The 12,887-nt window shown below is 33.5% G+C and overlaps 1 protein-coding gene across 3 annotated transcripts; it reads left to right on the top strand.

The window, feature by feature from the left end:
• Window positions 1–613: 613 nt before the first annotated feature.
• On the top strand, window positions 614–6,348 carry LOC131637193 (protein root UVB sensitive 5). 3 transcript variants are annotated; one of them, XM_058907778.1, is made up of 15 exons: window positions 614–876; window positions 1,150–1,209; window positions 2,529–2,683; window positions 3,017–3,111; window positions 3,311–3,375; window positions 3,668–3,714; window positions 3,802–3,880; window positions 3,972–4,044; window positions 4,427–4,516; window positions 4,729–4,788; window positions 4,886–4,999; window positions 5,082–5,142; window positions 5,231–5,349; window positions 5,468–5,560; window positions 5,664–6,348. In XM_058907778.1, exons 1-15 carry the CDS (start codon window positions 725–727, stop codon window positions 5,892–5,894), a joined length of 1,494 nt encoding a protein of 497 aa, XP_058763761.1. In that variant the 5' UTR covers window positions 614–724; the 3' UTR covers window positions 5,895–6,348. The 3 variants fall into 3 exon arrangements, with proteins under 3 accessions (XP_058763761.1, XP_058763762.1, XP_058763763.1); XM_058907779.1 differs by having other exon boundaries at window positions 812–876; window positions 2,266–2,683; XM_058907780.1 differs by lacking the exon at window positions 614–876 and having other exon boundaries at window positions 1,178–1,196; window positions 2,266–2,683.
• The last annotated feature ends 6,539 nt before the right edge of the window (window positions 6,349–12,887 follow it).

Raw genomic sequence — 12,887 nt, 5'->3', positions numbered from 1 at the left:
TTTGGCAAATATTGGGTTAACAGTATCAGGATACACTAACTATAATTGTATTCCTATTTTTTTGCGAGCAGATTTTGTAAAGAATAGGTTGGGTCTGCCGTTCTTTAGGTTCTCGTTTTCTTGAGAGGGTTTTGGTATAGTCCCCCCTGCTCTTTTCTGTTCTGTTTCTTTGTTTCAATGAAGCCTTATTTAAAAAAAAAAAAATGCATGATCCTACATTGTTTATTTATAGGTTTTCAAGTCATAACCAATATTCATGATCAAGAAAGAAATAGAATGATAACTTCAAATTTGGACCTCAAACAATCAACAAAGAACAAGAAATAAATAGTTAAGACATGATTCTTAAGAAAGAATTAGAAACATAACAGAATCATTTTATTCTTTACTAACTTACTAGTCTTCTATAAAAGAAAACGCATAGGGGGAGAGGGTGTACAAAGTAGTCCTCTCTTAAAATTAATTCTAAAGGCTATTTTATGAAAAAGGCCTACTTGTTAGCCCAAAAAATGATACGGTTCGGTTCACATTGGACGACAATTTTCCGGTTCAAATAGATTAACCGGTTCGGCCGGATTCGTGGCTCTTTCTACGTTTCAAGCTTTGGATATGTTGATACTTTAGTTCCATCTTTAGAATTAGAAGAAGCAATGAACATCATCAAAGCTTGCAATTTTCTCAAAATTCAACTATAACAAGTTTCCGAGCTTGATTTTTTTTTTCAATGTCTCACACAACCTTGCAATTCTCACTCTCTTCAACTGCATTTAATTCTTCTCTAAAGGTGAAGAAGAAATTGAAGAGAGTTAGGCCTCGTTGTTTTCAAATCCTATGTTCCTCTCAACATTCCAGTTTCAAAGATGATGATAATGGAGGGTCTGTTACTAAACTCTTTGCTTGTTTTATTGCTTAATAAAACTTTAAAGGTTGCATTTTTATATGTTGTACAAACGAAAGGGGTGAAATTTTACAAGTTGATTGAAGCATTTGGTTACATTGGCATTATTTGTTTGTAGTGGACATGGGAAGTTATTGAATTTGGATTATATTTTTATGAGGGGCTCATTTGAATTGATGAAACTTAGCTTTTGATTTTGATGTGTTTCTGTGTACTGATAAACTTTTTCCCATTTTGTTGTGTTGTTTTAGAGGTGAAGGATTATCAAAGGTGATATTGGTGGAGAGATACAGCAATGGTACTGCTAAGAGGTTTTTACTTAACTATACCTTATGTTGTAGACTTTGTTTCCCTTAGTTTAGTTTATGATTTTTTTAGTTGCTTAAGTGCACATTCTTGTGGAGTTGGAAGATTATGAAATACTAATGCATATTAGTTATTACTTTATTAGAAAATGTTAGGATATTGGTTTGGGCCTTAGTCCAAACCAAATAAATAGGAGTTGGCTCAATTAGTTAGTTTTTATTCCGCAAATAATTAGGAGTGGCTAAGTCAGTTAGTTTTTATCATCTAAATAAATAGGAGTTAGTTCAGTTAGTATTCCCCATATAAATAGGAGTGTATGGGGCAATAGCTAGTATGTTATTATTTTTCTGATTTTCCTATTAGGGTTAGGGTTTGGGCAGAGAGAGATTCATCTCTCCTCTGAGGAGCATTTGCTCTGGGATTATAGGGATCAGTCTCTGTAATAGTTCTTAGTTCAATCAATATTATATTTTTCATTTATCTTAATTTGCGATCCCTATCAGAAAACATAGATGATATACAAATTGCTTTATTAGAAACAATGTATGCATCGGCCTATATAGCACCGATGCTTCATACCGAAGGTCTATCTATCTAGTGCCTGTCACCTGTGTTCGTGTTTCATAGGCATCAACTATATGAATAAGAATAGTCATGGCGGTGTTTGCTTGTTGCCAAGGGCTTTAAATTGAATTTGCAGTCCATGACTGCAATTGTGACCGAAACGTCGAGGTCATTGTAGTCAAGATCGAGTGCTGGACCAGAAGCTCTTATGATCTTATGTGCTAAGGAGGCTTGAAAGTGTTACAGTAAGAGAAAGATTGTTTTCGTCGCCGGTGTGGTCAAGATCGTAAAAAAATGTGATGGATCTTTTTTTTGGGCCTACATTATGATTTTCATGTTTTAGTGTATGTGTGTATGTGTGTGCGTGGGTGTGTGTATGAAATTATCCTTTTTCCCTTCGGTAGGATCTTAAGTGGTGTGCTAACGACCTGGGTTTTACGATCTTTCACAAGCCGACCGATTCTACTTAAGATCTTATGCTTGACAACTTTGGTCAGGGTTTTGTTGTTTCCCGCCAACACAACTGCAGCTGGATCAATTGCCTTTGTCCATAATTTTCTGCAATATCAAAGATAGTGACTAACTGAAGCAGTGATTGCAGTCATAATTTAAAACCTTGCTAAGTTCTTGGAGTATTTGTGTAACCTATTATGCTTTTTATTATTTCCATTTGTTTTATTTTATTATTGCATAAATATCAGAATGATTGTCTCCTCCAAAAGAAACTTCAACTATGACCTTTTCTTCCCCTTATGAGCAGATACATTTTAGGAGATGATTTGCAGTTGCGAACAGTTCTTATTGAGGAGGATAGGTCTACGGAAAACAAGCCCAGTGTTTTGCATTCTCCTGATGAAAAACTATCCTGGCTTCCACGGGTGATTAAAGATTTTGTTTTGCCAGCAGGCTTTCCCGGTAATTAACATAAATTCATTTTATTAATAATGTATAATAGGTTAAACAGCTTTCTGTTGTTTTTCTTCTTGTTAAACTTCAGAGCTTTAGAAAATTGGATAAACACTGTCATCAAAACATGTTCCCTTTAATAATTTCATTGTTCATTCTTCTTTGGTATGAAATACTTTAAAACTTGATGCCACAGGAATAGTATCTAACAGGTGATAAATTTCTAATCATTTGATTAAAGACTGAACTAAGGATCACTAGAATATTAGAGTTTTAACTTCTGTGACTAGATGAAGTTGGAGGGTAACCGTTTGTTTACTTATCTTTCTCAGTATGATGCAGGATCAGTCTCAGATGATTATTTGCGTTACATGTTACTACAGTTCCCGACCAATGTGACTGGATGGATATGTCAAACCATAGTCACTTCAAGTTTGCTAAAGGCATGCAATTCTTGTTGATTATTTTTCTTTTTCTTAAGAGTGTTTGAATTATGAATGTTTGATTAATTTTATGGTTGGTTTATATGCATTTGGTGGTCTTAGCATCGAGTTTGATAATTAGTGCACAAAGTATCATTGTGCATGTTGGGAATGCTGACTGTATCTCTGTCCTGTGACAAATTTCCCCCTTCACTTACAGGCTGTTGGTGTCGGTTCTTTCTCTGGAACCACGGCAGCTGCTTCTGCTGCTGCCATCAGGTGAATTACGAATTTCAAATTTTCCAATTTTATATATAGTAATACCGTAATGATACGCATACAATAATATGTTAAGGATGTAATTCATATACTCTGAGCCTAAATATTTTTTACACTGTCAATCAATCAAAATTCTCATATCATTATAACTACTTTTTAAGTAACATAAACAATTGGTTGTGATTTGCTGACTAGTATGTCAAAATTAAACTTGTTAATTGCTTCTTTGCAGCCATTATTTGTCATTTGACTTTTCTTTGGTTGATTGAACGTTTTATGCTTTCATCTTTAGATGGGTATCAAAGGATGGCATTGGAGCTGTCGGGCGCTTATTCATTGGTCTGGGAATTCATGAAGAAAACTTAAGGAAGCAGATGATTGTGTGCTAAGTTTTTAATTTAAACTGACATTTATTAGTTTTTCCAGGTGGGAGGTTTGGAAATCTTTTTGATGACGATCCAAAGCAATGGAGAATGTATGCAGACTTCATTGGCAGTGCCGGAAGGTCTGAACACGCCTTCTTGTTTTTCCATATGAACATATGCTAATGAAAGATAGCTCTAAAGAAACCCTTAACAAAATGGTATCTCATGCAGCATTTTTGATCTGACAACCCAGTTACATCCTGGATATTTTCTTCCTTTGGCATCGCTTGGAAATCTTACTAAGGTAAAGTCTTAGCAAACCTTTGGGGTGTGTTTGGATTGACTAATTTGAGTTTTTCTATTAGCATAAACATCTTTGGTACTGTTTATGAGAGCTTACAGAAACAACTTATAACATGTCCATAAGCTATTTTTAACGAATATCCAGAAGCTCTCCAACATAGCTTATTTGATAAGCACATATGCTATAAGGGCTTAAGTAAGTTGTTTATCCAAAAAGATAACTAATAAAACTTCTCTATTATAAATCACCTAAAGCCTAAAATACAATTTTCACTTTCGGACGCATTTTTCCTTGTTTCTCTATCAGTTTTCAGTAATGATTATGGTATGTTGAAAACAAGCACATATGATTTTGTGATTTTCTGTGTTTGACATTAAAACAGGCTATAGCAAGAGGACTTAAAGATCCTTCTTCTCGAGTGATTCAAAGCCACTTTGCAATTTCAGCTAATCTAGGAGAGGTAGCAGCAAAGGTGATGTATACTCTCATGCCATTCACTTATGATCATTTCTATAGAGCCTTCATGATTTCATGCTTTCAAGCATCAAATCTAACTCTCCCTTATTATGAATACATCTTTATCAGGAGAAAATATATTTGTGTTGGTCCCTTTAAAGAAGCATTGAATAATAACTTGTAGTATAATGCATTCATGACAATAATTGTTTCACCAAAATATCTCAGGAAGAAGTTTGGGAAATGGTAGCTCAATTGGTTGGCCTTGGTTTGGGCATATTGATACTGGTAAACTACGTAATTTTTCTGGATACCTCTTTCTTATCGCAGAAGCACCACAATACCGTCGGTGTCCATGTTATAGTCTTTTAGCTTTTGACCGCAGGATACTCCTGGCCTTGTAAAATCATATACTGTGATTTCATCAACTTGGTTATGTATACGACTTCTTCATATTTGGCTACGTTATAAATCACTTTCAGTTCTCCAGTTTAACACGGTAAAGAAAAAGATCTATCAATCTTTGTTCTAACGATTGATTTGTTTAATTTTCTTACCTTTTAAGTAACTGATTTTTGCAGATAAACCTTAAGCGTGCTCGCATACTGGTAAAATCACATGTTTTACATTCCACTGTTCCAGGTTAGACTTAGCTAAATTAAGTGGTTTTTATTGTGAGTTATTACACCCTTCCAGGTAATTTCCAATTTTCCGAATGGATTTATTTCAGGATGCATGGAGTGCAACAAAGAAGAGAATATATTAGTTTGGTCACAATTCATGAAGCCAAAAATAATTTTTGGCTCACCCTTTGAGAAGATGCATGTCATGGACAGATCTCATTTTATGGTATAGGGTCATTATGGCTGCTATTATCACAGTTTTATGAAGAAAACCGATAAATTTATAACTATTTATTTTACATTTGAAAATTATATAACTAGACTAGTGTCATAATTGTGTGCAGGTAGAGGATCTTCTCAAATTATATGCAAATGAGAAATATATTCTTGTGGTGAACCAGCAGCTAGATGATTTGAAGTTTTATGTTTCTTTCAAGGTATGCTTTATTTCCCTTATAAGTTGGTGCCTATTTAATGTTTCAAGCTCAAAATCAATGAAACATGAAGAGGTGTATCTTTTCATCTATCATCACATTGCAGGTTGGAGCTACAAGTTTATCGGTATTGCGAAGTATCTGGCAGACATTCTGGCTTAGCGAGAACTGGGAGAAGAAGGGTAATGTATGTGATCAACTTGCCAATAGTCTAATGGAATTGGAAGATAAGTTTGATGATTTCATTCAGAAGTTAAAAAGTGCTAAATGGGAAACCCAACAATTAAACTTGAAGGTCCCCAAAGAAATCTCTATTGATGATATCAATACTTTTTAGATTCTAAAACCGCAGAGATTGAAAATGATTCATCTTTTAAGATCCCGAGGCTCTCGAGAATGAAGCCTACAACACGATGGATCCTCTTTGTTACACAATGCAGTAGTTGTGGAAACCAGTTAGATTTAGTGAGAGATTTCTCTCATTTAAGACTAACTGATTCCACAATTGCTACATCGTGCGACTGTTGTAGGGGTCCAAATCCGTCCGAGGATGCACACAATTTCAGGAGTCCTACTTTCTCTACTCCAACAATTCATTATTCCTTCATAGAAAAGTTTCTTGCTTAACCCTGTTTTGTGAGGGAGCTATAGAATTGATTTCTTGTTCAAAGACAATTTTAGTTAAGTAGGTGTTTGTATTGCTTTCTATACTTGTAGGCAAAGAATCTATTTCCATATTTTTCAAGTGTTTGGAGTTATTGTAATTATAGATCAATGGCCTTGTTTGGAAAGATTCCTTGGTAGCTAGTTCTCTAATATTAATTTGTATCTCTTCCATTAGAATAGGAAATATATTAGCACGTGTGAAGGTTTATTCATAATGTATGCACACGTGTGAAAAGAAATGTATATGTGTGTTTCTCTAGTAGTCTAGTGCAAGCAACGTTTAACTTGTCCAAATCCATATTCTCTATTGGTAATTAATACTAATTGGTTGGTATGTCATTGTCACAAAATTAAAATCTTTTAAATCTATACTTCTTCAATTAATATATGGCTACTTTAGACTAGTAGAGAAGTAGCCTTAAGCAGTGATTAATGTAAGGCCAAGTATTATCCTAAAGAAATTGCCACCTGTCCGTGCTACAATGTTACAAAGGAATTGTGCCTTGTAGTTTCACTAGCTAGGGTTTCACTATGACTTTTTTTTTATATATCGAATTAGTATTCACTTTTGGAGACTATTTGGAGAAATTTACTTGACACGCTCCTCCACATTGGTTATGTCACCTAGGGGTGTAAATAGATATCCAAAGGGACATATAGTAAGATATTTGTGTTTGTCTTGTTAGATAAATATAATATTCATATTCGTACGGATATCTGTCAAACGGATAATTCGCGGGTTTTAAGGTATTAGTGGATATTTACAAATATTCATAAATAATATTATTTTTTTTAAACAAATTATGTTTTGAAAAAAATATTTTCAGTTTCTTTTAAAGACACGCGATGTTATTATCACATAACATTCGTACAAATCTCGCTTATTTTAACAACAAAATTTGTGAGTTATGGTGGAAGAGCGGACGACGGAGGAGTAGAAAGGATGACACTATTAGGCGGAAAAAGAGCGATACTGCTTAGTTAGATGGTGGAATTGTTGAAGTGAGGTATGGAGTATAGAAGATGCTTAAATATGAAATGACTAATAAGATTTGTATAGAATATATAAAGGTTTTCTTAAAGAAAACTTAAAAAATATATATAAATGAGAAGACTAATTTTTTAGAAGATGAAAATATAGAGTATAATAAACTAATAATATTTAAATGAGGAGGGATCAAATTACACCCGAAGAGTTACACCACAAGTTACACTCGTTCAATAACTACATTTCGAATTAATATTTTTTAAATTCAACCGTTGGATTGAAACATAATATCATATAGATCATACCTATAAAGTTTGAGCTTAATCTATAATGATTTACTATACGATCAAGATATCCAAAGATTAACGTCAAAACGAGCTTTCATATAACGTTAATTTTGATGTAATTCAATGACATAGTAAATCATTATCGATTAAGCTCAAACTTTATAGGTATGATCTATATGATATTATGTTTCAATCCAACGGTTGAATTTAAAAAGTATTAATTCAAAATGTAGTTATTGAATAAGTGTAACTCGTGGTGTAACTCTTTGGGTGTAATTTGATGATTTTGATCCCTCCTCTATTTAAATAATTGTTACAATTTATTAACGGATACATATATCTGCGGGCACGGGTAACATTAAACCCGTATTCATATCCATTAATAATCAGATATTTAAATATTCATTTATTTTATTTGTGGATATCTATATCTGCCCTGTATCTATTAAACTACCCACCCCGTATCTGTGACAGATTTTATTTGCGTAAATCCGCGGGCAGGGCCGGCCCTGGGCCAAGGGAAGCAGACCCACAGCCCAGCCCAGGGCCTCAATTAAATAGGGGCCTCATTTTAGGGGGTGTAGCCAAGAAATTATAGAGTAAAATACAAATATGTATATTTGTTAGCGAAGTAAACATCAAACATGGTGTTTGCAGCTCAGTGTTTGGCGCTTGTTTATGAAACTTATTGTTCTCGGTTCGAATCGAATCCCAGCAGCTTCATGATTTTTCAAATAATATTTTTCAGCAACGGTTTGTCCTCTATGATTGCATGCATGTCCATTCTTTACAAAATTTCTATAAAATTAACACCTTTCAAATAAAACATTTTATATATAATCAATTAAGAATTATAATTAACTTTTAAATTAAATTTTATTCTTGATGATTATTTATTATAATCCTTATAATTTTATTTTAATTTATTTTAGTTTAAATTTTAGAGACTATTTATATTTATAATTAAATATTTAAAAGTTTGTTATACAATTAATTAATTTATTATCAATTTTTTTTAAAAAAATCAAATTTATTATAATTTGTTCTTTGATTTATTATTTTTCAAATATAAAAACAAACTTTTTACGAAACAGGTAAACCTGCGTATTAGGATCTTAAAGTTAAAGAAAACACCACTTTCATTGTTTTTTGAGATGGTGGATGTTGCCTAGAAATTGGAGCAATCAAGACACTTCAGAGATTTTCATTCTTAATTCAGTTATTCATATTTCGATTTTGAATTCTTTAATGATTTGCTTATGGCTACTTATCAACATTGAAATTTTTTTATGGTTTGAAACAATCAAGATTTCATATTTTTTATTTTGTCTCTGAAATTCTTTTTCATTTTAGAGGATAGTAAAACATTTGTATTTTGTTAGGGGTCAATTTATTTATTTGTTATGGGCCTCTAAAAAGCCGGGACCGGCCCTGTCCGCGGGTATAGATATTTTTGCCACCTTAATGTCATCCCACATTTTCCAATTATGACAATTATTGTTGTTATTATTTATCTTATTCAAGAAGTTACGGTTAAAATAATTTACTCTGGAAAAAAAATAGTAAATTATAAAAATTCAATAGTCTATTTAAAAAATATAATTGAGAGAGGGAGAGATTTATTTTATTTTGACACCAAATCATATACTTTTTAAATTTAAAGGTTCATTTTATTCTTTTAACATTAAATTTATTCTATTTAATTAATATAATTTATTTTCTTTTATAAAAAAAAAAACACACATATATATTGTACTAGTCAAGAAATGTGTATGTGTTTTCCTTGCAAGGGCAGACAAATTTAGAGGTTTTAGTAGGTATATTATACGAATGACATAAGGGCTAGCTCACGGCGGCGAGTAGGCTTGTACATTAGTTTTTAGGATGTTTTAGGGAACGAATCACGAGAGGCGAGAGGTCTTCCTGTTGGCCGGTGCTACGAGGTCGCATGTGTGCGGTTGGAATGATGCTGCAAGGGTTACTCATAACAGAGTGTTCTTAGAGTGGTGTTTGAATGAGTGTAAGTAAGTAAATGTTACTTGGGAGTTGTCCCTTATCCCCTTGAAGGATGGTGTATTTATAGGAATTCTGGATTCCTAGGGCTCTCTTGGAAAAGGTCGCCGCCCACCCAGTCAAAAGGATGGTGCAACGATTTTGAATATTTAATTAAACATTTTACCTTGATGCTTCAAGTATTGTATACCTTAGAGCCTTGCACAGGTTTTTACTTTAACATTATCGTTGCTTACGAATTGTCATAACTATGGATTTTCTCTTTTGCTCTATGAAGTTTTATTCACCTTAGAACTTATGTCGGACCACCAGCGTTCATCATCTATGACGAGATGTCAGTTTTGGGCGTAAGAGCCTCTACTGTTTGCTTTATTGAAGAAACAACACATTTAATTGTAATGAACTGACAAATATGCCCCGGGAATTTTCCTATTTTTTTGCAACTTGGTGCATTTAATAATGTTAGCTACCATTTTTGGTTGCTATACTCGTTTACTATACTCGACCAAAGGCATGATCCCTATCCCCGGCATTAAAGCTTGGTACGGATCGAGGTGGATGTCTCATGGCTCTATCACCTACGCCGTAGGATGGACTGCATCAGAAGGGTTGTGCCAGCTATGCACAAATGCCTTTAATAAGCCTCAGATGTGAGATGTGTGTTTGAGCCATATCGCAATTGTAGAAACGAGTTAAGTTTGTATCAGATACACAATTGGGCATTAAACATGTTGAAGTCGTATCTGAATCTTATAGATATTTTAAATCTGCATCGGAAACACATTCATGCAGACTGTGTGTTTTAAGCCGGATAAAAATTGCATAGATGCGTTAAGTTTGTATTGGATACGCAATCGGGCGTGAAATGTGCTTAAGCTGTATCAGAATCGTAAAGAAGCATTAAGTCTGTATGGGAAACACATTGATGCATACAGTGTTTGTCCTATTAGACTCACATATATGTCTTAAGTATGTATCAAATATGTAGTTCAAAATGGAATGTGTTTAAGGCGTAATAGAATTGCATAGAAGCGTTAAGTATGTATCAGATACACATCCATGAAATTTGGTACAAAGTGCATTTAAGCCGTACCAGAATCGTAGAAGTGCGTTAAGTTCGTATCAGATACACACTTGGGCCTTTTGTCTTCGTTCCTCTGTTTTGGACATTCTAGCAAAAAGAGACAAAGAAGCACACAACACAGGAAGATATATATATATATATATATATATATATATATATATATATATATATATATATATATATATATATATATATATATATATATATATATATATATTCATATGAATTGAGTTTATTACAAATAGATAATAAAATGATGAGGTATATAACCTTCAACGACGACTCCAGTATGGATGGATGGTATCCGGGGTCTTTGACCGATATCTTTTCCTGTGATTTTGGATTGAGTGTAATTCACGCTTTTAAGCACTTTCTTTGACTTGAAAAGGTGTCAAGATGCCTTGCCTTGCATTTGCATGTTGATTCATGTTTGGGAAGTCGAATGCGTTGGGGAGTGTAGCTTGAGGTTGGCCTTTGATTTTTGGACACGTAGAATTGCTTTATCCGATGCTTCGACAGGACGCCTTTTGATCGCCGATGACATGCTTCCCCCTGTCGAGTCTTTCCTTTTGAGCGGGGATGGCGAGCAACGACTTGAGGTAGTTACTGATCGGTCTTTTTGCAAGAGGGGCCTGAGGTACCTTTATTCAGGAATGCTTTGTGACCCTAGGATTTTTGTCCCATTCTAAAGAGATCCTAGTGCATCACATGGAAATCTTGTGGTACCAACATGATGCACCCCGACATTGGATTGACATCTTGAGTTAACTACTAACTTGGAGTATCAGGGCATCATTAACTATGAACTTGTAGTATATTGAAGACGCCGCCTTGGTGAGAGCCTCAGCAGAACAAAAATGCGAGGACAGTGTTAGGTCGAGAGATGAATAGTGTATTTTCATCTCCACATGGAAATCGCCTTTAGACTCCGGTGTAACCCTAGAAATGGATCTGAGATTCTTCCTTTGGATACTATGCGGAGCTCTCGCATAAATCAAAGATGTAGACACCAAACTCACTCTGAACCAATGATGAATACAAGATGTGTTTACAAGCAAATGTGCATCTGAAAGCATCAAGTCAAATCGTGAAAGGATCTTATCCAGAATGAATCTAATTCAAGACTCTGAAGTCTCAACTTTCTCAAAGCTCTTAAGACACTCTGAACAAGTTTCCACAAATTTTATTAGAAGCCACTTACTAAAGAAGTTAACTAAAGAGAGAAAATAACTTTGAACCCTGATCAAGCTTCAACAACTTATATTTAGAAGCCTCTGACTCGGGATATTTAGAAGCCTCTGACTCAGGAAGATTGTGTGGAAATATTATAATAATACAAAATCATTATCCTCTATGCTACTCTACAAAAAGGACTGTGTGTCAGCACCAAATTTTTAAATACATCTCATCCTTCCTCTCACTACTGCTAGCATCACTCTACTAGTGTGCATCAAACGTCTTCTTGCAACTATGATTTGTGAAATTCCAATTTCACACTCCAACGGATATATTCATCTTCTATATAAAGCAGACCTTGAAGCAATGGAAAAGAAGAACCACAACGTACACATTCAAAGAAAAGAAAAATCAAGAGAGAAACATTGAGAACATAATGTTGAGAATCTACACAAAAAGAAATTTGTTGTTATCTTGAAAGCTTTATAACTTATTCTTTGTAAATCTTGTTGTATTGAAACTGTGTGTATCAGCTTTCTAAGAAGCATTTTGTAAACACAAAACCTTGTAATTTTAACCAGTTGATTAAATTCATTGAGTGACTAAGAGTGTGTTTGGATGAAGCATTTTAATGAGGTAATGTAATGTTTTGAGGGAATTTAGAATGAATTGTACAAAATTTATTGTTTGGATACAAAAATGAAGAATTGTTAAAATGATGGAAATTTATGGAGTATTTTGTCTAAGTTAAATTTAATCATTTTGAAATGACACCAAAAACCAAAGAATTTGAAATTCCTTCATACTTTGCAAATTGGTCCTCATATTTTCCAAAATTTGCAAATTCCTTCATACTTTGAAATGTATTTGTTACTACTATTTCTTCAAAATTTCCAAATTGGTCCTCATATTTTCCAAAATTACAAAATTGACCCTAATTGTTTTTTAAAATTGCAAATTGGTCCTTAATAATTTTTAAAATTTACAATTTGGTTCTTCAAATTTTTAAAAATTGCAATTTGGTCCCTACTTTTTAATTTTTTAATTTGGTCCAAAAAAATTATATTTTATAAAAAATGACCCCAAAAATCTAACAATGAATTATCTTAATACTCC

This window comes from Vicia villosa, unplaced genomic scaffold, assembly GCF_029867415.1.
Source record: "Vicia villosa cultivar HV-30 ecotype Madison, WI unplaced genomic scaffold, Vvil1.0 ctg.001941F_1_1, whole genome shotgun sequence".
NCBI lineage: Eukaryota > Viridiplantae > Streptophyta > Magnoliopsida > Fabales > Fabaceae > Vicia > Vicia villosa.
Note: the sequence above shows the minus strand (reverse complement) of the source record. Positions and strands in the feature narration are given on the sequence as shown.

Excerpts from the sequence above, each read along its gene's own strand:
- LOC131637193 (XM_058907778.1), top strand. The coding sequence starts at position 725 with ATGTCTCACACAACCTTGCAATTCTCACTCTCTTCAACTGCATTTAAT. Across the intron at positions 3,881-3,971 it reads TTCATTGGCAGTGCCGGAAG|CATTTTTGATCTGACAACCC; the intron begins GTCTGAACACGC and ends TATCTCATGCAG. Across the intron at positions 5,000-5,081 it reads CAGTTCTCCAGTTTAACACG|ATAAACCTTAAGCGTGCTCG; the intron begins GTAAAGAAAAAG and ends TGATTTTTGCAG.